The sequence below is a fragment of the Prionailurus bengalensis genome, chromosome E3, assembly GCF_016509475.1.
Source record: "Prionailurus bengalensis isolate Pbe53 chromosome E3, Fcat_Pben_1.1_paternal_pri, whole genome shotgun sequence".
NCBI classification, from domain to species: Eukaryota; Metazoa; Chordata; class Mammalia; order Carnivora; family Felidae; genus Prionailurus; species Prionailurus bengalensis.
The window spans coordinates 1,548,423-1,570,878 of NC_057357.1; the positions used below are offsets into that span (position 1 = coordinate 1,548,423).

Here is a 22,456-nt window from a genome sequence, read left to right on the forward strand (position 1 = left end):
TTCGTCCCCCCACAGACGCCTACGACGTTTCTGGCTTCGTGCTCACGGGCAGCCCCACAGGTGCACAGCTGAGCCCTGAAACCTCTTCGGTAGAGTTGAGTCTGCCAGTAAGGAACACAAACACTGAGAAAAAAGTTACGACTGTATTTGCCACAAATAATTTATCCCGAGGAAAGGACCTGCCTGCCGGAGAGAGCTCCATTCCCTTCTCCCTGGCCCGGAGGCTGGGGTGGCAGCCGGCCCGCTCCAGGACGGGCACCCTGAGCGCGTCTGTCCCCAGACCCCGTGCACCCGCGGGGCTCCTGGGTCAAGGTAAGCCACATACTAGTCAAGCGAATGCCCTGCTCGGGCGTGGGGACTCCAGGTCTGCATTCTGAGAGTACAATTCCCCTTGCTTGTTTTTCTTGAAGAAAGTTCTGTTTTCTTTTTAAAACCAAAGTTCCGTGAGGTTGTGTGAACCCAGGGCAGTTCTAATTTTCGGATCGCTTATTTGCACAAACTGCCAACGTGGGGGTTGAGGGTGTTTGTTTTGAGGAGGATGTGGGGGCCACAGGAAAGAGAAAATACCACAGGTTTGAATTCCTTTCTCACAAAACACATACGACAGGGAAACTCGGTTTACGTGCTCGGGAACAAATCCACCCCGCGCCCCGAGTTACAAATTCACGACCCGTGTCAGACGGGCTGGCGGCAACCGTGCGTCCAGGGCCAGCGTCTGGGCCCAGCTGACGCCCAGGGGGCGCAGAGCTGCCTCGAGACACCTGCTTTCCCCACGGGGCCGGGACGGGCTGCAGCTCGGAGAACGGAGAACGCGGGCCGCCCTCGAGGCTGGGGCACAGGAGGCACAGCCCCAGGCTCTCTGGCCGGGAGCACCACTCAGCCGAGGTGGCACGGGACCCACACTCGCGCTTGGGAGTGGCCGCAAAGTACCAGGGCGCTCTGGGACGATGGAGCCTCACGCACACACACGCACCCTCACACAACTCGCGCGCACACTCACTCATGTGCTCGGACGCACTGCCCGTGCATCACCCACGTCTTCGCTGACCTGGGTCCCCCAGGCCTGCCCTCTGGGAGCACTCCACCCAATCCACCAGGCGGTGAGATGCCTCTATCCTGAAAAGGGTGGCAGAGGCCACAGGCCGCTGGGAGAGGCACTCAAGTGGCCTCTCTGGTCCTCAGGAATGGCACTCTGCTAACCTCATTCAAAACGGCTTACGGTCACAGAGGGGCCACACGACCGAGTCTGTACTTCACAAGCGACCGCCAGTCGGCTGCTCAGGGCAATGACAACATCCCACTGGGCCAGGAGGAACACGTCACCCTCCGGGGAGACACCCCCCGTCTGCACCCCAACACACAAGGACAGAAGGCCAGCCGCCAGGTGCTACTGATACTCACTACGATGACATTTTCTCACACGAACGTGGCCGCCGTGGAATGCCTGCGGCCGAGAAGGCCGTCATCACATAACGGCACGCGGCGCCCTTTGTGTTCCCAAAGTTCAGCCATACCGTCAGACGCCAGCTCACGAGGCCCGACCTCCTGGTAGGAGATCGAGACGGAAGAGATCCCGACCCCATTTTCACACATTACTTGATTAAAAGAACAAGTCACAGCGACACGTACTGAGTGCTGACCACAGCCCAGGGCCGCGCCACACGTCTCCCGTGCGCGGTCTCAGGTCCCCTGCCTGCCACGAGCCGGGTCTGAGGCCACCCCGACTTCTCAGATGTGATGCTGGAGCACAGAGGAGTCAGGTCAAGGGGAAGGGAAGTGGGAGGCTTCTGCGGGTTCTGATGCCGCAGCCAGACTCTACTTACCGGGTTTTATAGCAATAATGTGAACAGAGCGCTAAGTCACCAAACTGCCCTCAGCAAACGCAGAGGTTTGCTCAAATCCGCTTCTGGGCCACCTAGGCAAACATCAACCCCACGCATCCCAAAGGGATGCGTGTGACCACAGTGTCACTCATTCCAATGAGCACAGGAGCAACGGCCACTTCTTAAGCACTTACCCGTGGCAAGAACCGCGTCAGCCATTCCATCTGTTATCTCACACACCCTTGTGGCTGCCTGTGAGCTACCCGCGCGCGATCCCCATTGGACGTACCATCAGCGAGAAGCCGGGTGCCAAGGTCACGCCGCGTGCCGCTGCCATGCCGAAACCCAGGTCACCCAACAAGCCCGAGGCACTAAGCGCTGCCCGCAGGCCTCCCCTCGGGACTTGACAACGAGGCGGTCCCGCCCGTGGCAGACTCCCCCAGCGCCCACGTTTCCCTTCCTGCCGTTGGGAACACAGCCCCCAGTTTTGACCGGGTTCCCGGCTGCCCAGGCGGGGGTGACGGTCAACGCCTCGCCTGCAGCCAGACGGGCCAATGACCCGGGTGGGGCCAGCAGGGCGTGAGCGGAAGGCACACAGCGTCCCAGCCACCTCTGTGAAGATGAAGCCACTGACCCTCGCTCCGACTGTCCCCTGCCCCGGAACTAAAACACTGGTGCAGAGCGAGCCACCGCTGACCCCACAGCAGGGACAGCACCCCAGGGGGAGACAGAGCAGTAAGGCGAAGGGGGCCTGGGTTCCTGGCTACTCACCCCCGGCCTGCGGAATAAACTTCTAGTCTACTTAAGGTACCGGATCTCGGGCTCTCTGTGCTTCGGGCGTTGGCCTATACCCTGATACAGATGTGTAAACCTCAGACTTCCTTAGATCCTACTTTTTGGTTCCTTTCCAACACAGTCACCAAGCCCATCTTGCACGCTGAGCCCCGTGCCCCACCTGCGGTATTCCCGGTGGCGGGCCCTGGACAGTCGTCCCAGCCTGATGTCCAGCAGCCACACGCTTCCGACCTGCACCGAACCACGACCTGGTACCCAGGCCAGGGGGCTTCGGGTGGCGGCTGTGTGGAGTCCAAGCGAACGTGTGGGGCCCTGGGGCCAACAGAGGCTTGGGGGAGGTAAGGACGGCATCGTCCAGACCAACCTGATGGGTCGGTGAGAGCCAAGACTTCAACCTCCACTTTCATTCTCAACCTTGAAAGATACGAGCTATGAGCACAAAGTGAGCTACTCAGCACCCGGGGAGTCCGACACCCGCACCTGCTTCCCTGGCCTGTTTGGGCAGATTGCCGTTCGGTCTCCTCCAGGTTTGTAAACGCATATTCCCGACAGGGGACCGTGCGGCCTGGCCGGAAGAAGGCCATCGTATGCCACGAAAACTCACGAAGAGAACGGCAAGTTTCACTAGGCACTGTTACACTGTTTACGCTCCTCGCAGCAGGAGACGTGAGCTCTGTGCCTGGGAAAACCATCTTCAAAGCGGCGACTGTTTTCCCAGCTGTGAATACTCCATCCTGGGAAATGTTTTCATACCATTACAAAAATAATTTTGAAAAGACTGAACAAATATTCAGGCTCATCTGCCCATTCCGGTATTTCAGACCCGAAACGGGAGAGCTTTCTTGCGCACGTTGTCTGATTAGCCAGCGATTAATATTCCTTATAAACGTTAGCGAACGTTATAATGAAATAAGCTTCCTTAAATAAATGTGGTGTCCACTCGACTGAAAACAACAAATTTAGTGGCTTCCTCTGAACAGCCAGGAAGTGGCGATAATTCCAGCAGGAGGAGGGCAAGGCAGGAAGCATGTTGTTTTATCACTATGCGTGACCTTACAGAAGAGTGGTTCTGGTGAAGGAAGCGGCCTGGCGGCCCTGGGCAAAACCACCTGGGAAGGCGCGCACACACGTCACCAGTCAGCTCCTGGCACCTCTGGGGCAGAATTTCCCCATAGCTTTAAAACACCCACGCGCGCCAGGGCCAAGAGCTCTCGAGACCACAGGACACCCCCTCTAAGGCGAAGAGGGAAGAAAAACAAAAAAACAAGCCACCGAAGCAGAGACTCACTCGGGAGGCCAGGTTCCGGGCCGGCTCTGCTTTCCGAGGCAGGAGGGGGGAGAGTCTGGGCTGGGGCTCCCAGGGCTGTGGTGGAACAGGGGGTGACGACGCCGGGCATGAAGGAGAGCAGGGGATGGAGTGGAGCCACCCAAACCCGGGGACGGGGCGACGGGGGGGTGGGGGCGGGGGCCCGGTGGAGGGCTCCAAAATGGCAGTGACAGTCGGATCCTGGCTGGGTTCACAGACTCACGTGATGAAGTGAAGTGTGCCCGCCTGCCTGAAAGCTAAGCACGTCCGTAAAAATACAGATGTGCTCACGCACCAGACATTTCTCTCGGCTTTTCCACGTCTTCTGCATTCCTCACCATGGCTGTGCTCTACATGCCTGGCGTGGGGTGGGGGCTCTGCCTTCAAACACGAAGAACGCTCCTGGAGGCGTAAATCGAGCAACACAAGAAGAGCTCACGTGCGAGAGACGCATGCCCAGACCGGCATCTCCGGAATGGAAAGGACACGCAAAACGGAACGCGCCGACGTCAGCAGCCGGAGGGGGCCTCCTCCGTTAACTTTCTTTTTTCATTGTTTGCAGGCCACTTTAGTCAACAGGCGAAGCATTTCCAGGGCACACGGCGTGCGCGACTTATCCGAAAGCAGCTCTTTTCTCGTCTGTCGGTGTTCTCGGACGCCGGTCGGCACGACCACCTTGTGCCGGGCCGGCGAAGGTCCGCAGGTCCCCCGGCACGATGTGTGGCCACACGGCGCACACAGCAGGCCGCTCACACACAGATGCGGGCGCCCCCGAATCGCTCTCGGCAAAGACAGGCGAGCGGGTTCCTCCCCCGCCTCCCAGGTGTGCCTGGGCGCTGCGGACAATCCAGGCCACGACCAGGACGAAGGCCCGAGAAAGGAGCCAGGTCAAGAAACGTGTGCGCCCGGCAGTCCGCTAGGTGGTGTCCCCGGTGGGACCCCAGGCTGCGCGGCAGCGTCTCGTGGGAAAAAGTTACCAAGATTTGACTCATTTTCCATCTTTCTCCCCGGCCAAGCTCTCCCCTGAAAGAACGCTGCTGGTTCACGATCTGTAGACACCGGAAAACTCCCAGAAACCACTCTTGCCATCCGACGTCACTCCCGGTGAAGCACACCTCCCACGTCAGCTTCAGGCCACGACCTCGGGCCTCCCATTTGCCAGGATTCGGGGTGACAGCCTGGGAAGCGGCCGTCTGGGCCCCGGACCCCGCTCCCTCCCGCCAGCCAGCCCCGCCCTGCCTGTCACCCCCCCACCCCCCCGGGCTGCCGTGCTGGGCACCAGCGGGAGTTAGGGACCAGACGCGCCCCTGCAACACACACGCCAGGTCACCTTGAAACCCTGCCCTTGGCCACCGTCCCTCCCCTCCCTCTGCACTCCTGAGGAGTAGCGCCACAGGGACCCCGCCGGGCCCCCGCCGCCCTGCACTCTGCACACCCGGTCAGGTGCTCGCCTCTCTCGGCCCGCTGGGCCCGCTGTTGGGCTCCACGCCGAAGCCTCTGCCTTTGCTGTCTCAGTCAGATTCCGCTTCAGCTTCCCGTTTGTTCCCAGGCTGGGGGAGACGGGACAGAATGCTGACTCTCCCTCCCTTCATCCCCCCAAAACCGCAAACCCATTTAGCCTCGCCCAGGTGCCCTGCCTCGTGTTTCTCGTGAATTCCGTCCCCCGTCCTGCTGGCGGACTGTCACCACGGTTCCCTCCTCCCGTGGTCCCGTGGACCGGGCTGTTCCGCCGTGGAAGTCTTCAGGAGGGCCGTTCTCCGTGGGACGCCCCGGGGGCCGGTTCTGCACTGATATCTGCCGGAGGTCCGAACAAGTCTCCCGGTGAACTTCTTGGCTGGGGGCTCCCAGGTCGCGGGTCACTGAAATTTTGGGTCTGGCCCCCACGCACGCCATGGGTTTGGGATTCTGATTCTCCATCACGGGCTCTTTCTTCGTCCACCCTGCCTGCCTGCTCTATCTGCCCAATGGGTAGGATTTTCCAATTTATGGCTCTTGGCTTCGGGGCCGGAGTCCGGCTCCACCACCTGCCCGTGAGGGGCCGGGCCACCTCGCGTGGCCGTGCCACTGTTAGAACACGAGCCCGGTTCCGATGACTCTGGGCCCGCCGGCTCCAGTTTCGCTCACCAGTCTGGCCTCGAGCTTCTCTATCTCTCACTCGTGGCTCGCTTTCAGCTACGCCATACGGTTCTGCTGTCACGCTTTTTCCACACGCTCACGCGCCTGAAGCGGGACAGGGTGTTTCTCACGTCAGCCAGTCCACCAGACTGGCAAGGGCTCTACGCACGTGCGTGACCTAAAATTTCACGACAGGCTGACGACCTGACAGGCTCCAGGTCACTGGCACAGAGCCCTTTTCTGGTGACTCCCACACGGCTACCGAGCCAAGCTCACTCTCCTAGGGGTCACAGCCCCCATGCCACCTGACCCCCAGGTCACCATGCAGCCTACGGCCTCCCTCGAGCACAGTGAGCTCTCGGGCATGACAACCGGCAGCAGTTAACTAACGTGCCACGGTTGTTCTGGGGGCAGTGTCAGAGCCTGGACCAGGGCTGAGGGCCACGGCCTTTCCCCCAACCAGGCCCTAACTTGGCTCTGGCTTCTGGGCTCCCGTCTGTGGCGACGTCTCAGGGTCCGGCACTTAACCGGGTGCACAGCCAGCAAAGACTCCCTTCTGTCCACCAGGCAACCTCTTCCCTCCTCACCTTTGTCTGAGGGGACCCGAACCACATGCACCCACTCCCCACAAAGAATGACTCAGACCCCAGCACCGCATGGTGCGGGAGCCACACCCGAGCCCGTCCCGCGGGGCTGACGGACTGTAGGCGGGCAACAACACAGGTAGTGTTGGCCCAGCCAGGGCCAGAGGGCTGCCAGGCACTCCTAGACAACAGGAGACAGGCTCAGTGGGGCCAAGTACTTGGTCGGTGGGGGGACTTCACCCACAGGGGCGCGTGCTGATAACCCCCAGGCAACCACTCTCAGCTTCCCTGGGATCTGCCTTTGGAGACACTAGACGTAGAAGGACCCACATCACCAGTGAAAGCTAAACCCGGCCGTCGAAACCCAGGGCCGGCCCCAGCCAAGGGGGCAGAGCCGGTCCAAGTATGGCAGAGGCTGAGAAGCCAGCCCTCGAACGGGAGGCCCCTGGTGATGCCTCGCTGCTCGACCCTCGTCTTTCTCTAATGGCTGGAGAAACGTAACCCCGAGGGGGCACGGGACAAGACGGGGTGTGGGGAGGCAGCAAGGCCTTCGCCAGGGAGGCCGGTGCAGGGCCCAGAAGCTCCTGCGGGCTGGGAGAGGCAGAGGGGCTGTCTGCTTAGGGCAAAAGGCATAAACAAGAGTAACATGACTGGAAAACTACCTGACATGTAAAAGAAAGATGAAAGGGGGATCCTGGGTGCCTCAGTTGGTTAAGCATCCGACTCGATTTCGGCTCGGATCGTGATCTCATGGTTTGTGAGATGAGCCCCATGTCGGGCTCTGTGCTGTCAGTGTGCAGCCTCCTTGGGATTCTCGATCTCCCTCTCTCCCTGCCTCTCTTTCTTAAAAAAAAAAAAAAAAGATGAAGAACCCTTAGCATGAGCAGCGTTTTCAAATCAATACAGAGAAGGTCAACTTTGCAAAAGACCTGGTAAAAAATCTAGAAGCTGCAAAAGCAAATGACCAACATGTACATGGAGAATGACCGTTTGCGGTCGTGATCAAAGAAGCTGAAATGAAAGCAACCACGAGCTACCGTCTTCTTGGTCGTACCAGAAAACACGGAAACCCTAGTACCCAGAGCCGATGTGGGTACTCTCGTATATGTTAAATAGAGTACACCCACCGCGAAAACATGGAGAACATGTCCGCGACGTTCACCGCGAGGTTGTCAGCCTGATTCCTTCCATGTGCTTTTCTGTAGTTTCTCCTTCTTTCTTTTTCACATTGGCCATGTATAACTCAGGAAAAACAACAAACGTTGCTTTTTTAAAATTCCACTTTGCCGAGTTGCTCTCTGCTGAGCACAAGGAGGCAAAGTTACACACATCTCCCGGGCTGACGGCCGCAGCAGTGAGGGCATTAGCTATGGCCGGTGGACGGCGGGGCTGGCGGGGGTGGGTGGGGGGGCGGGGGCGGGGAGCCTGTTTTCTCTGGCCCAGAATGACAATTGCCAGGTCTCCACGGCAGCAGGGAAGCTGATCAGCTTCTAGGTTTTCTGCAATTCTCCAGATGTGACAAGTGATTGGAGAAACCGTGTCTCCACCGTGGAGACCGTGGGGCACACCGAGGCCGGCCTAACAGACCGCGGACCCGTGCCAGCCAACTCTGAGCGCTGCCCAGTGAAGACCACCACTCTTAAGCCCCTGGAGAAAAAGGATGTCGCACGCGGGCAGGGCGGACAAGGGCACATCACAGCTGGGCCCACCAGGGCGGCGCCACCACGAGGCCGGGGCAATACGCCAATACCAGCCCACGGCGGTTTCCAAGCCAGGAGCACGTGTCGCCCATCCCCGAGCGGGAAGTTAATTCCCAGGGCGCTTCCGGCTGTCCTCTTTGAAATGTGAGCACAGACATCAGAACGACTGAAATAACGAACAGAAACACCGACCGCTGGTGAGCGTGCTGAGGAGCTCACCTCGCGCACGGTGACGGCGGGAGCGGAAGGGAGGAGAGCCGCGTGTTCGGGACAGCTGGAGGGGCCTCAAAAAACGTGCCTCACCAGCCGGCCCGGCCCGCGGCCGTGCTCCGGGCATCTCCCCAGAGAAGCGAGCGCTGCCGCTCGGGGGTGTTCACAGAAGCTTTACCCCCAAAAGCCACGATCTGGAAACGACCCAAATGTCCTTCACTCAGTGGGTGAGTGGTTAGAACGGTAGGGCCCAAGGGAGCTGTGCAGCGACAGAGCACTTCTAAGCCTTGACCGCGCTGGCGGCTACAGCGATCCAAGCTGTGACAGAACTGCACTCAGACGCAGGCACACGCACGGGTGCACGCGCGCGCGCACACACACACACACACACGCCAGCACTCGAGCGCACGCAGGAATGTACACACAGGAGCACACCCGCAAGCACGAGCACGGACGCTCAGCAGTGGCTGGGAGAAGGCCCGTCCCGTCGCGTGGAGAAGGTCCCGTGGTATCATCAGAGGTTGCTAAGGGACCGCCTGGCTCCAGGGGACACAGAGCGGGTGGAATGGGCCCAGAGCACTAGAAGGGCCTCCCAGGGCACCACTTCCAGCCCCCTCCCAGAGGAAGCCTCCCAGCGCGACCCCTAAACATCCACCCTGTCTCGGCTGGACTTGCCCAAGGACAGGTGAACTCGCCCGTTTATTAGATGGCTGACTTTCTCAGGGACCGCCCCACCGAGGCCAACATCTACCTCCCTGTGCTTTCGGCCCCCGTTCCCGGGTGTGACAGAGAGCAGGAGGGAGCGTGCGTGCACGGTACACGGCCCGCTGTGACACCGGAAAGCCCCTCCAGCGCTTACAGGCAGCGTCGGGGACTCGCCGCACAACGAGCCGCACCACCCTGAGGTCAGCTCCTTAAAACGGGCCTCAGGCCCCCGGGCCCCCCAACCGTCCCGTGGCGGCTGAGCAGGGGAGAACCCAGATGCCCCCTAGCACGCCCGCAGAAGGTTTTGTCCTCTGCGTCACCCGCAGCCTCTGGAACCCTCCGGCGAGCTTCCTCGTGCGGTTTCCAGTCACGGCTTCCGTGCTCCGCGGACGTGTATCCGCTTCTCCAGCAAGCCGCAGCCAGCTCAGGCAGCGGCCTCCACATCCACACAGGACAGAGGAGCCACTCAGGTGGCCAAAGGGCCCCACGCTTGCACCCTGGACCGCCGGGGCTTGCGTCCAGAAGAGAACACGAGTGTCCGCGCTCAGGAAGTGGCACGTTAGGACCACTCTCTCGGTGGTCCAACTTCCCGTCTACACAGATACTAATTTTATATTTCAAACCGAACGTCCTCCTGCCGGTCACAGATGCCGTATTGTTTTCCTAATTAGCCCTCCGTGTGGCGGTGTCCACGGCAACCTTTCCCCCGCAGCAATGACACAGGGCCGTCATCGGTCCCCGGGACAAACCCAGAGGCCTGCCAAGCCTCCCAGGGCCCCAGATATGGGCCACCCTTTACCCAAAGTACAATCCCCGGGCTTCCTTTCATACCGTGGAGACCCAGGAACTTGGGGCAGGAAGACCCCTGTCAGGAAGCACTGCTCCAGAGGCCAGCGCCGGCGGGCCGGACGCCTCGCAGCAGGGGGATGCGCGCTCTGGGCCGAGTCCCCTGTGCCCGCCTATCGGGGTAAGTACACCGCATTTGCACGTGGCCGTTTCTTTACGTGCCGTCTGTGTGCTTCTGCCCCCACACGGGCAGCCTGAGCAGTGACGGAGACCACATGGCCCACAACGCTGGCCCGAAAGGAGAGATCTGCCAAGCCCTGATCTGCCTCAGACCCACTCTCTGGCCAGGTGGGGGAAGGATGGCGACCAAAAACACTGACCGAGAGACCAAAAAACGACCATTTTCATAAAGCGTCAAAGAACTGACGAAACGGGGCATCTGCAGACCCAAACCGAGCGGTACCCAGAAGCTAGTCCCCAGAGACATCGCAGGACACGGGGCCCGCTCTGTCCCGAGGCCACCCGCCGGTGCCCGGAAGTCAGGGGCTTCGGCTCTGGCCACCTCCCGGGCTGAGGGGACGGGCTCAGAGGCCAGGGCCCCCCCCCCCCCCCCCCCCCCAGGCGAGGTGGAGAGCCCAGCGGCAGAGAGCCATCCTGGGCATCCTCAGCCTCTCCACAGTTCCGGAGCACCCTTCTGCCGGAGAGCCCCGCACGGCCTCCGTGTGGGCCTCGTGTGCTCGGCGCGTGGGAGTGTGCTCGGCGCGTGGGAGTGTGCTCTACGTGAGTGCTGTGAGTCTGCTATGCGTGAGTGTGCTCTACAAGTGAGTGTGCTCTGTGCGTGTGAACGTATAAAATGGCATCCTCCACCAGCCGCGGAGCGTGAAAGCTAAGATTCCGGTGAAGAACTTCCAAGTCTCTGTTTTGCTTTGTTTTGTTTTTTTTTTTAATGAAGCAGGTTCCACGCCCAACGTGCACCTGAACTCAGGACCCTGACTGAGGTCAAGAGTCGCACACTCTGGCCCAGCCAGGTGCTTCTAAAGTCTCTGGTTTCTTGAGACATTCTCACCTTTTGAGAGAAGTAAGAGCTAAAAAGATGTGTCTGGTTTTATAATAGACCTTTATTGTTTTCTTAAGGGGGAGAGTCTACTTCTGGGGGGGGGGCAGGGGGAATGAGATTGTTTTTTGGGTTTTTTTTTGAGAGAGAGCGCAAGTGGGGGAGGGGCAGAGACAGAGAGAGACAGACAGACAGACAGACACAGAGGATCTGAAGCGGGCTCTGACCGACAGCAGCGAGCCCAATGTGGGGCTCAAACTCGACAACCGTGAGATCATGACCTAAGCCAAAGTCAGATGCTCAACCGACTAGGCCACCCAGGTGCCCCTGAGAGATTGTTTTTAGTCATGTACAGACGTTAAATTTCACCCAGTGCTCCGCACGCGTGTACTGAGATGAAAACAGCCACAGACACAGGTCCTTTCTGTTTGTATGGAAACACCCAAGCCGAGATCCGGCCTGTGCCAGGTTGCCCTCTGGTGCCAATCCAATCGCCGTTCGCCTCTTAATGCAAATGGGAGGAAGTCGGCGAGAGACACTCCCTACTTCCAAGGTCACAACTCGTCCATCATTGGGTTTTCTCACGTTCTGTGTGATTTTTCCACCCCAACAGCTACCGCTGGCTGTGAACCCAGACGCTAAGCGACACGGTGACTTAACCATGGCTCTGTCTCAAACACGTACAATTTGACACACATGCTGTTGTTTTACTGCAAGTTATATGTGAGAAAAGCCAGTGCAGGTAACGACAAAGAGGAGGCCATCGTCCTAAAGCCGTCTAAACTCTACCCCAACCCCCATAATAAAAAAAAAGAAAAGATCATCTTGCCTGATTCACCTTCCTTTATAAAACTGAAGAATTCTTGCCACAAATTATTAGAATTGGTTGAAAAAAATACATAACCATGAACGCTATGACCTACTATATATGAAAACACCTAAGTTAATTCAACGTTAAAATAAAACTTCTTCCCATAGCAACACAAAAACCAGTGTTTAATACCTACTTGCTCAACAAGTTCACGTCCCAGTTTGACCCCCATGAGCTGCTGCTGGGTTTGACTGGTTACAGAACAGTTAGGTGAAGGCTCACCATGCGGAGTGTGAGGACATAGTGGATAGAAGAAAACGTAAAGCTTGGTCAGGCCAGAAAGGTCAATTTCTGAAAGGAAGGTGGGACAGACAGCCTCTGCCCGGACGGAGAAGAGGGCATACCGTGTGGCCGGGCGGAGACGGTCAGAGCGGGCCCAGGAGGCCTGGGAGTGTCCTCTGCGGGGGCCCAGACTCCATTCCTGAGTTGTAGTTTGTGTATTTTGATATCGTGTGACAGGGAAAGACAGACCGATGGGATCTGCCCTGTGCTTGCCACAGGGACCCTGCCCAGGTCACTTGCTCCTGGAGAGACACGCAAATCTCCTAGGAGAGAAGCATGATCGTCTGAATGACATAAAAACAACCTCAAAAAAGCACAAAAGACTTTTCTTTTTTTTTTTTTTTTTAATATTTTAACGTTTATTCATTTTTTTGATAGAGAGAGACAGAGTGTGAGCGGGAGAAGGGCAGAGAGAGAGGGAGACACAGAATCTGAAGCAGGCTCCAGGCTCTGGACTGACAGCACAGAGCCCGAGTGGGACTCGAACTCACGCACCGAGAGATCATGACCTGAGCCGAAGTCGGACGCTTAACCGACGGAGCCACCCAGGCGCCCCGAAAGACTCTTCATGAAACGTGCAAGCTGATTCCAAACCTCGTACAAATAAGAAACTAGGTGAAAACATCCAAAAACAGGGTCCACATGACAACTGGAGGTACTTACTCTACTCAATATTAAAACACGCCTATAAAACCTGAAGAAGGGAGCAGCGCGGTGACAAGCAAGTTAAATATAACACGTTTATGGACTGCTGTGCAGCCCAGCTGAGAGGAAAATACAGAAGAGAAAATGCTCGTAAGTGACGGTGGGAGGGAGAAGGCGGCCATTATCTCTGGGATGAGGACTGACATCTGCCTGCACGCACGGAGAGTGTCGTCATCAAAGTCAAACTGGGACAAAGCATGTGTAAAACGTGCACAAAAAGGCAACCAGAGCACCAGGAAAAGAGGAGAGAGATGTGGTGAGGACACTCACAGGACAAAGACGCCCCATAAGTGACTGAAAAACGTCTCAGTCCCACTGCTGACCAGGACAACACCAATAAAACGGGCTGCAGAAGGGCACACAGGGGAGGCAGATGCCAGCGCCGGCCTCGGACGTCTCTTCCCTGGCACTGGCCACACGCCGTCCCGCCGCCGCTCCGGCCCCTGGGGGCCCAGAGAAGAGGTCGCACACGTGCACAACGGCACTCCGGTGCCGGGCAGGCGCATCCACGTGGGAAACGAGGTTAACTGACCGTTAAGAGGGCGGCCGTGAGACATGCCACCGCCCCACCCGGGGAAATCCTAACATTTCGGAAGATCCACGAAGATCCACACTTGCGGACTTGGAAGCATCTCCGGACACGCCCCTGACGACGTGTTAACAGAAAGTACAACCAAAGTACAACCGTACAAGAAGAACAGGTTAAGTCAGACTTTATCAGAAGTCAGAACTCCTGCTCTTCAAAAGCCACTGCTGGCAAATGAGAAGGGGACCCACGGATCAGGAGAGAATGCGCTTCAAAACGGAAATCGGATAAAACACCTACATCTTAAATAGGTAACAAACTCTCAACACTCCACCGTAAGAAAACCCGCCACTAAGAGCGGGAAGAGAGCTGTGCGAGCACTTCACCAACGGGACCTTACGCACAGAAACAAGGCTTGCTAGATGCTCACGCCCGTCAGCGACCGGGGCAGAAACTACGAGAAATTATTTCAATGCGGGTGGTTTCCCCCACGTCAGTTACGCCTCAAGCAGCTGCCTGTGAAAACCACGCACACAGGAAGACACAACCACGTTCCCGAGAGCGGCCAAAACGAAAAATACCGACAACACCAAGTGCTGACAAACACACAGAGCACCAGCGCCCCCGCGTGCCGGCGTGGGAGACGGCCTGGCAGCTCCTCGCACACGTAAACACACGGGGTGCCTGGTGGCTCAGGTGGCTGAGTGACCGACTCTTGATTTTGGCACCAGTCAGGCCATCAGGGTTGTGAGATCGAGACCTGTGCGGGGCCCAGTGCTGAGCGTGGCGCCTGCTTAAGATTCTCTCTCCCGTTCTCTCTGCCCCTCCCCCCACTCACGCTCTCTTAAAAAAATAAATAAAAAAGTAAACGTACACGTACACTGTGGTCCATCTGAGTCCTGAGAATTTACCCAAGAGAAAGGAAAACAGAAAACCTCGCATACAGTCACAGCATACTCCCCATAGCCCCAAAGTGGAAACGAGCTAAAAGTCCAAAGACCAGGGAACGGAGAAACAAACACGTGGGACGTGCGGTGGGTGGGACATTACTGGGCAGTGAAAAGGAAAGCCCCCAGGAGGCAGCAGAGGTCACCACGACAGGACGAGGGGGACTTCGGTCCCCTACACCTCACCGGGAGCCTCGGGGCTATCGGGGAATTTCTCTGGGTCCCTTTTCTCCAACTCCCCCAGCCCTGCACGGCCATCACTTTATAACTAACTGGCTGACAAGTCCGCGTTCAGTAGTCACAAAGGAGAAAACAAAGACAACGCCAACAGGGGAATTCAGGCTCCCGGGGAGCTGCCTGTAACGATTGGCAACCCCTCAGCTGCTACTTTCACAACCAAAACTCCACTGCCAGACCCGCGTATTTCTTGAGGCAAACACCATTAGGAAGAAGTACTTTGGTTCTGAGCAAATTCTCAAGGCCGCGAAGTGCACAACCTCGCGTGACGGTTTTCGGAAGCGTTCGCCGGCTTGACACCCACGTAATTCCTATCCCGATTTCGAGATCACAAACGAAGAGAAGAGGGTGGTCCCGTACGGAGCAGGTGTCTCCCTTCCAGACAGGCGACACTCCACTCCACGGCCGCTGAGGGTGTGGCGGTGCGGGGCCCAGCCTCTCTCAGCCCTGCTGTCACCGGCCACGTTCCAGTCGGGCCCGTGAAAACACACAGAGCACGCGGGGTGGCATGGGGAACTGGGGAGCCACCCAGCTGATGCACGGCACGTCACATTCTGCAAGAAAAGTGCTTGCTATTGTCACCGTGCCCTCTAGGCTCCAGGAACGCATTCACTCCCAGCGTGGGGTGGTCTGCCGGACAAATCCGGGGTCCTTCTCCCGACACAACACCCGCGTTGACAGCAGTGCAGAAATGGGTGCCCCAAAGGAGCCGTGTTATTCCTTAGACGGTGCTGGGCCTCGCCGTCCCCGCACACGGCTGAGCCGCCCGCTGGCCGGCAGCCCTCAGCCCAGTTACACTAAGGAGTGAGGCCAGGCACCCCGTGGGTCCCTGTCTTCCTTGGGTGCTCCGAAAGGGAAGCAGACACAGGAGGCCCAAGTGGGAGTCCCTCCTCTGTCCCAACCAGCTGAGAGCTGAGCGACTGGGCAAGCGGCCGCCTCTCCGGTCAACTCGTGTGTGAGACCAGGACAGGCCACACCCGGAGCCACTGGGCCTGAGGACTCCGCTGTGATCAGGACGGTCTCGTGCAAATGCAGGGGTTCTCACCCAAGAGACGGGGGAGGAGGGCCCTGCTCACTGCCAGCCACACCTCCACCTCCAGGCAACCAAGGGCCTGGGCACCGCAGCGCCCCTGCCAGGTGCCCACCGAGGCTGGCAGGGGCCTGACTGGCCCGTGAGTGGGGCAGCCGCGTGATGTCTCCCTGTCGTGGGGCTCGCTGTCCGGGACAAGACCGAACGGTGGACTATCTCCTCGGTGGTGGTGGGGAGACCCTCGGGAGCAACCCCTGGGCTTCTGCCCCTTCCACTCCCAACTGATGACTGATGACGGGTCGGCAACCTCTCGGGACACGCCTGCTGTCTAAGATTTAACCCTCGGCACAGTCTCAAAGGAAGGGGCCCAGCAGCTTGAAGGCGGGCCTGTACGGCCCGACGCCCAGGCTCGGGGGAGGGTTTCAAGAAGCCGTGAAGCGGGCAGAGACTCCCTGGTGCAGAGGATGCGCCCATGGACCCGACTTCCCGCGTCCCTCATGCAGCAGGACGGCGGGAGAGGGCGTGGTGTGGGCGGCAGGTCTCCAGTGAGGCCCTCGGCGGGCCGGCCGGCCAGAACCATATCCAGGGCGCTGAGGGAGGCACTAGCAGGGCTCGGCCCGTGCCGGGGGCGTCACAGACACCCTCTCCCGGCCTCGGGTGGCGAGGGCCTCGGCAGGTTAACGGGCTGGTGAGATGCGCAAAGAAGGGAGGTTCTGAGCACCCGGGGCCACACAAACGGCTTCCTACGTTGCTGAGCGCACAAAAGAGGGCCAGAGAGGAGTCCGCTGGGTGTGCCAAGGCTCCCCTCCCAGCAGGAAGCGCGGCTCTGAGGAGGCTGCCCCGGGGCCACGGAGGGCCAGCCCTGGGGAAACTTTGGCCCTCCTGGCACTGGCTCAGGGCTCTTGTGCTGTGGGAAGTGGCCACACGGGCTCCCACGGGCCTATCCAGACGGCCGGTCCCGGGAGGACGGCACACTGGTCCAAGTGGGGACAGAGGCTTCTCTGTTCCTCATGCGGATGGATTCTGGGGCTTGATCCTGCAGCCAGGGCAGGGCGGGGGAGGGGGGGCGGGGGAGGACAGCACAGTACTTTTCCACGAGCTCCCAGGGGAATGGGATGTGCTCTCCAGGCCTGGTCCACCCGCCCGCCTCAAAATTAGGTGCAGTGTTCCATGTGCTTTCCTTAAAAATGAGCCTGACGTGGCTTTTCCATAATTTCCCACGAAAAGCAGAGTGAAGAAATCCTCTTATTAGCGCAGCCCAAGGTGTGTCCGCCTGGAAGAGCCCCTCCCTGGGAGACCGGCCCCGGCAATGTAAGAAGGGGTCTTTGGGACACAAGCCCACAAGCGCCGCACCTCAGAGACCTCCCCCTACGAGTGCTCCCGCCCCGTAACCATGCTGGGCCGGAGCTCCTCCCGGGAGAGGACGGTGGGCCGCCTGCAGGCGGAGGGGCGGCGACCCCTGGTGGCCGGGCCCGCGTTCCCACGCACCGCTTCCTGCTCCTCAGCCGGGCCAGCCTGCCACCAGGTCAACACCCCGGGGACCGAAAACCAAGCGGAAGTGCACGGGACTCTAGCAGCAACTCTGTCCACTACACCACAGACCCCGACAAAACTGTAGGCCTCAAAAGAGAAACCAGAAGCTTCTCTTCCGTCTTCCAAATCTACTTTAACCAACGTGTGCTTTCATAACAAAAAACAATCACACACTTTTAAAAATGACCTGAACTCAGCAGAAAGAAGGTCCCCCTGAGGTTAGGCAGAAATCCCAACCTGTGTGCACGGCTACTGTCAACCCGCCCTGTTCTGCGGGGCCTGCCCCGGGCTAGCAGCCGGCAAGCAGGCCACTCCGAAAGGAAAGCTGCAAGTTTTAAACAAAACTTAAAATCACCAAGGTGATAGGATGGAGTTTTTGTTTTTTTAATTTTTTTTTTCAACGTTTATTTATTTTTGGGACAGAGAGAGACAGAGCATGAACGGGGGAGGGGCAGAGAGAGAGAGGGAGACACAGAATCGGAAACAGGCTCCAGGCTCTGAGCCGTCAGCCCAGAGCCCGACGCGGGGATCGAACTCACAGACTGCGAGATCGTGACCTGGCTGAAGTCGGACGCTTAACCGACTGCGCCACCCAGGCGCCCCTGATAGGATGGAGTTTAAAAAAAAAATGGAGGAGGGGCACCTGGGTGGCTCAGGTCATGATCTCGCGGTCTGTGAGTTCGAGCCCCGCGTCGGGCTCTGTGCCGACAGCTGAGAGCCTGGAGCCTGCTTCGGATTCTGTGTCTCCTTCTCTCTCTGCCCCTCCCCTACCTGTGCTCTATCTCTATCAAAAATAAATCGCCAGGGACTAGGCGGGGGCCTGGGAGCCAGCTGGCAAAAGCACAGAGATGCCTCGGTGGATGGAGGCCTCAAGTGACCCGGACCAGTGAGCCATCGAACTGGGTGCACACCCCCTGAGGGACACAGAGACTCACCCAGGCGTCTACAGCACGGGTGGTCTCAGGAGCGCGCTCCCAGGGCCCTAACGCCACGTGTGCTCCATGTGTACTCGCGCCGAAACTGCTCAGAGCAAAGGCCAGAATGGCCTGCGGTCAGGAGTTGGCGTTGTCATGAGGGCCCTCCTCTCTTCCTCCCCCTGCACCACGGTCCTTTCCCCATCTTATGAGAGAAAAGCCACCTGTCACCCTGAAACCTGCTGGGGACGCTTCTGAGGGCAGAAGAGCCCACAGGGCTCTCGTCAGTGGAGGCAGGTCTGAATCACGGGTGCCACAAAAAACAACAGCGACTGGCCAGAGACGCATCCCCGACCGAGTCAGACGGTTTCCAGTTCTTCCTCCACAAGGACTGGAGAAGGACCTCGTCAAGTTGTCATCTAATGGCCGATCTCTAACAACACATTGGGACCAAACGTGCCCCCAAATCACAGGAACAGTCTCCGACTTTAAGGAATTAAGCGACGCTGCCCAGACGACGCTTCCACCCGCGTTCACCGGTGTGAACGAGCTTCTCGGTGCTTCCAGGCAGGCGTGGACCCACAGGAAATCCCGTCCCCTCGGAAGACAGCGGCGCCCGCCCACAGATGCATGCATCACCACGGGACACGCGCCTAATCACGTTCTACTGCATGTGCAATCTAGGAGAATTTGTGACACCCTGCACTGTTTCCATCAACCGCATACTAGGAATTGTAAAGACAGCCCAATCAAGAAAAACGTTAACGCTCAGACCAGGAACCAAATTTAAGTGCATGTATTTTTGTAACAGACTTCTGTCCCATTCAATATGAGCATTTGTATGTTGTGACTGAATTCTTTTTTAATGTTTATTTTTACTTATTTTTGAGAGAGAGCGTGAGCGAGCATGCGTGTGCAAGGTCGGGGGGGGGGGGGGGGGCGCGGTGGAGCAGAGACAGAGGGACAGAGAAAATCCCAAGCAGGCTTTGCACGGTCAGCCGAGCCTGACGTGGAGCTTGAACTCCCAAACTGAGATCATGACCGGAGCCAAAGTCAGACACTCAAGTGACTGAGCCCCCCAGACGCCCCAAGATCTGAATTCCTCAGGACAGACTCCCCGCCACGCTCCACGCGTCACTGCGTGCACGGCACTCCACCCATTCCCGAGAGCGCAGCCCGTGCTGTCCCGCCGCCTCCCGTCTCGGACACAAGTGCCCCCGCCAGCACGGCACCCCAACGGCGGTTGGTGGACGCTGTGCCCGAGGAAAGGCGGTCGCGGCGTTCGAACCTGAAGTTCACCACCCTCTTACTCGTCTTACAGCCGCTCCCAGAAGCCCCGCAGCGCGAAGGCTTGTAACCCACCCCGCCCTCGCTGCGCCCTCCCTCTGGACTGGGACCCCGCGTGCGCCCACCTCGGCGTGCGCTTCCCTGGTGCCCGGTGTGGCCGCGGGTGGCATCTCCTTCGCTGACGCCTTCTTCAGTTTTTTGTTCTTTTTCTCTGTCATTTCGGTAATTTTTCTCTTCCGTTTTGCCATCCTGCAGCAGAGAAGGTAAACTGCTAAGTGCGTGACGAGAGGTCCTGGGCCACGTCACATTTGTGACCGAGGGGAAGAGCGCTCTCCCGCTATAAAAGTCCAAACAAAGGCAGGGGCGCCTGGGGGGGCTCAGTGGGTTGAGCACCTGGCTCAGGTCACAATCTGGCGGTTCGGGAGTTCAAGCCCCACTCAGGCTCTGGGCTGACAGCATGGAGGCTGCTTGGGATTCTCTGTCTCCCTCTAACCCTGCCCCTCTCTTCTGCTCTCTCTCAAAATAAGCAAAATTTAAAAGAAAGAAAGAAAATATGGAAAATCTACACGAGTTAGGGGAAAGGTCAAATCCCCTAGGCAAACCGCCCATGATCTGGGGATGTTGCAGGCGACCGTCGCCGCCGTGGTTAGGGCATTCGGTCACAGTGATGGGCTCGGGCCGGGCCCCTCGACTTGTGGAAGCGGCACCACCCGGGCCACATATAAGGCAGGACACGGTGTGAGAGGCGTCTGACAGGTGTGCTTTCTCCAGCACAGTGGTGTGCAGAGCTCCAGGAAAAGCCCGGGAACCCTAAAACCCACGTCCTTCGTGGGATCGTGCCACAGGGAACAGAAATGGTTGAAGGCCGACAGGTCAGGGAGAGCCCTCCCCTGGGGGCACTGCCGGTGGCTGCTGGAACCTCCGAGAGGTTTCCTGCGAGGGGGTATGTGGGAGGGGAGACCTCGGAGTGTTTTTTAACGCCAGTCCTTTCAAACTGTACTTACAAGGTCTAGTAATATCAGCTTTCGTTCTAACAAACTATAAAAATGTATTTCGTTTTTTCATGCTCAACTAACTCCCAGTTAACATTCTCCATGTTCCAGATCTTACAGGCACATGTAAATTATACACACACATACTGTATACTTATGTCTACGTCTTTTTAAAAATTTACCTTCAGACCTGCAGTTCAAGGCTGTGTATACGGGAAAAGGGACAGAAACCCAATGTCGTTCTCTGAACACCAGCTCTAGCGACAGAAGTTCAACAAATACTTTGTGAGCGCCAACTCTGTGCCAGGCACTGTGCGGGGTGCCAAACACAGAGCGAACCGCATGGCACGCAAGAGCCTTGACCTCGTGAAGCTTCCCTTGTGGTGGGCAAGAGAGATCTATCGTCCAGGTGAGAAAATACTTTTACGTGAGGATGAATGCTACCGAGAAGGTAGAACAGAAGCGAGTGCAGGTGACATAGGGGCAGGAGGCCTCTGGGAGAAAGCCGGTGAAGGGCAGGGCTGGGGAGGGGGAGGGGGAGGGGGAGGGGGAGTCGGGGGAGGGGAGTGGTGCGAGCGGATGAAGAAGGTACGGCAGGTGCAAAGGTGCAAAAGCCGGGCCTCCGGACCCCCTAAAGGGCCTGCGGGCAGGGACAGCAGATGGAGGGCGATGGCCCCCTGAAGGCGAGCAAAGGCTGGATGCGTTCTGAGAACGTGGGCTCCCCAGGAACACGCTACTGAGATGTAGATTTCCCCCTAAGCAAAACCGTTTTCACGGGGACAAAAGGGGAAAATTAGGTCAAGGGGGCAGCTGGTGGAATGAAACACGCACACCCCGCCACCAAGCAATCCACCCACGTACATCAGCACTTGCCAGTCACTCTGTCACCACCCGCAGAGTGCCAACCATGTGCTAGGAGCTGCTCCAGGCTAGACCTCGCAGTCCAAGAGACTTATTCACACACAGGTGACACGCTTACAGGGGACACAAACACAGGACACGTGACACATAACTGTAACCTGCAACCAAACAGAGAGGGAAAGCATTACCGGAAAGGTGACCATGAAGGGTGATCACAGTGGAAAAGGCGTAGAAACAGAGTACACGGAGAGCCCAGATTTGGGTTCTCAACACCATCCTCTATGAAAAAGGAAGCGGGGAGGGGAGCTCCTTAGACTCCCGGTCTGGGAACCTTTGCAGAGCAAGGAAAGTGCAAGGAAAACCTGGGTTATCAAGCTGTGCTGAAACGCAGGAGATAGTCAAGGAACATAGGGCCACGTTCCAGAGGACACAGAACCAGCATGGAAGGCTCCTGCTGCCCCAACTGGGGCTATGATCAACTATAGCATATTGAAAGAGTATCACTGTTGTGGAATCAGAAAAATTCCAAGCTCCACAGTCTTTAATTAAGCCTTATCTAAAAAAAAAGTATTCAAAGCCAGAGGCTACAAATTTCAATTAGCAGTATAATAAGAAATCGTGAAAGAACAAGAGACTGTTGACACAGGGGCTTTGAAAAGACAAAGGGCTCCATCAGCCAATTACCTTGTTGGGGAAATAAGAAAAGTTTAGCAAATATTTACACACCAGTCACCACAAAAGTTAAGTTAAATCTTTATTCCTTCTGTAAGTTATCATTAAAAAGTTTAATCACTAAGTCTATTTGCTAAAAAGGGACAAAGACTTTTCCATATTATGAAAAGGTTTCTTTTAATAGTTCTGAGAGATGGTATGTCTCATGACTTTGAGACAACAGATGCTTGGTATAGAAGACATTTCCTTACATTCACGGTCAGTGATTTGCAACAAAGGCGCCTAAACCATTTAATGGAAAAGAACAGTCTTTTCAACAAAAGGTGCCGGGACACCTGACCTTCCACATGCAGAACAATGAACTGAGAGCCCTACCTCACACCAAACACAAAAATTAACTCAAAATGGATGACAAACCTAAGTGTAAGAGCTAAAACACAGGGGTACATCTTTATGACCCTGGATTAGGCAACAGTTTCTTACATCTTACACAGGACACCAAACCAAACCAAACAAAACAA

General features: G+C 57.5%; 1 protein-coding gene across 1 annotated transcript in view; it reads right to left on the minus strand.

Annotated features, from left to right (window-relative positions):
* Positions 1–22,456, minus strand: part of CE3H7orf50 (chromosome E3 C7orf50 homolog) — a 123,233-nt gene that overhangs the window by 83,553 nt on the left and 17,224 nt on the right. The window contains exon 3 of the mRNA XM_043559524.1: positions 19,536–19,659. Within this exon, the coding sequence (XP_043415459.1) occupies positions 19,536–19,658 (123 nt within the window). The 5' untranslated portion in view covers position 19,659. The remainder of the gene's footprint in view (positions 1–19,535; positions 19,660–22,456) is intronic.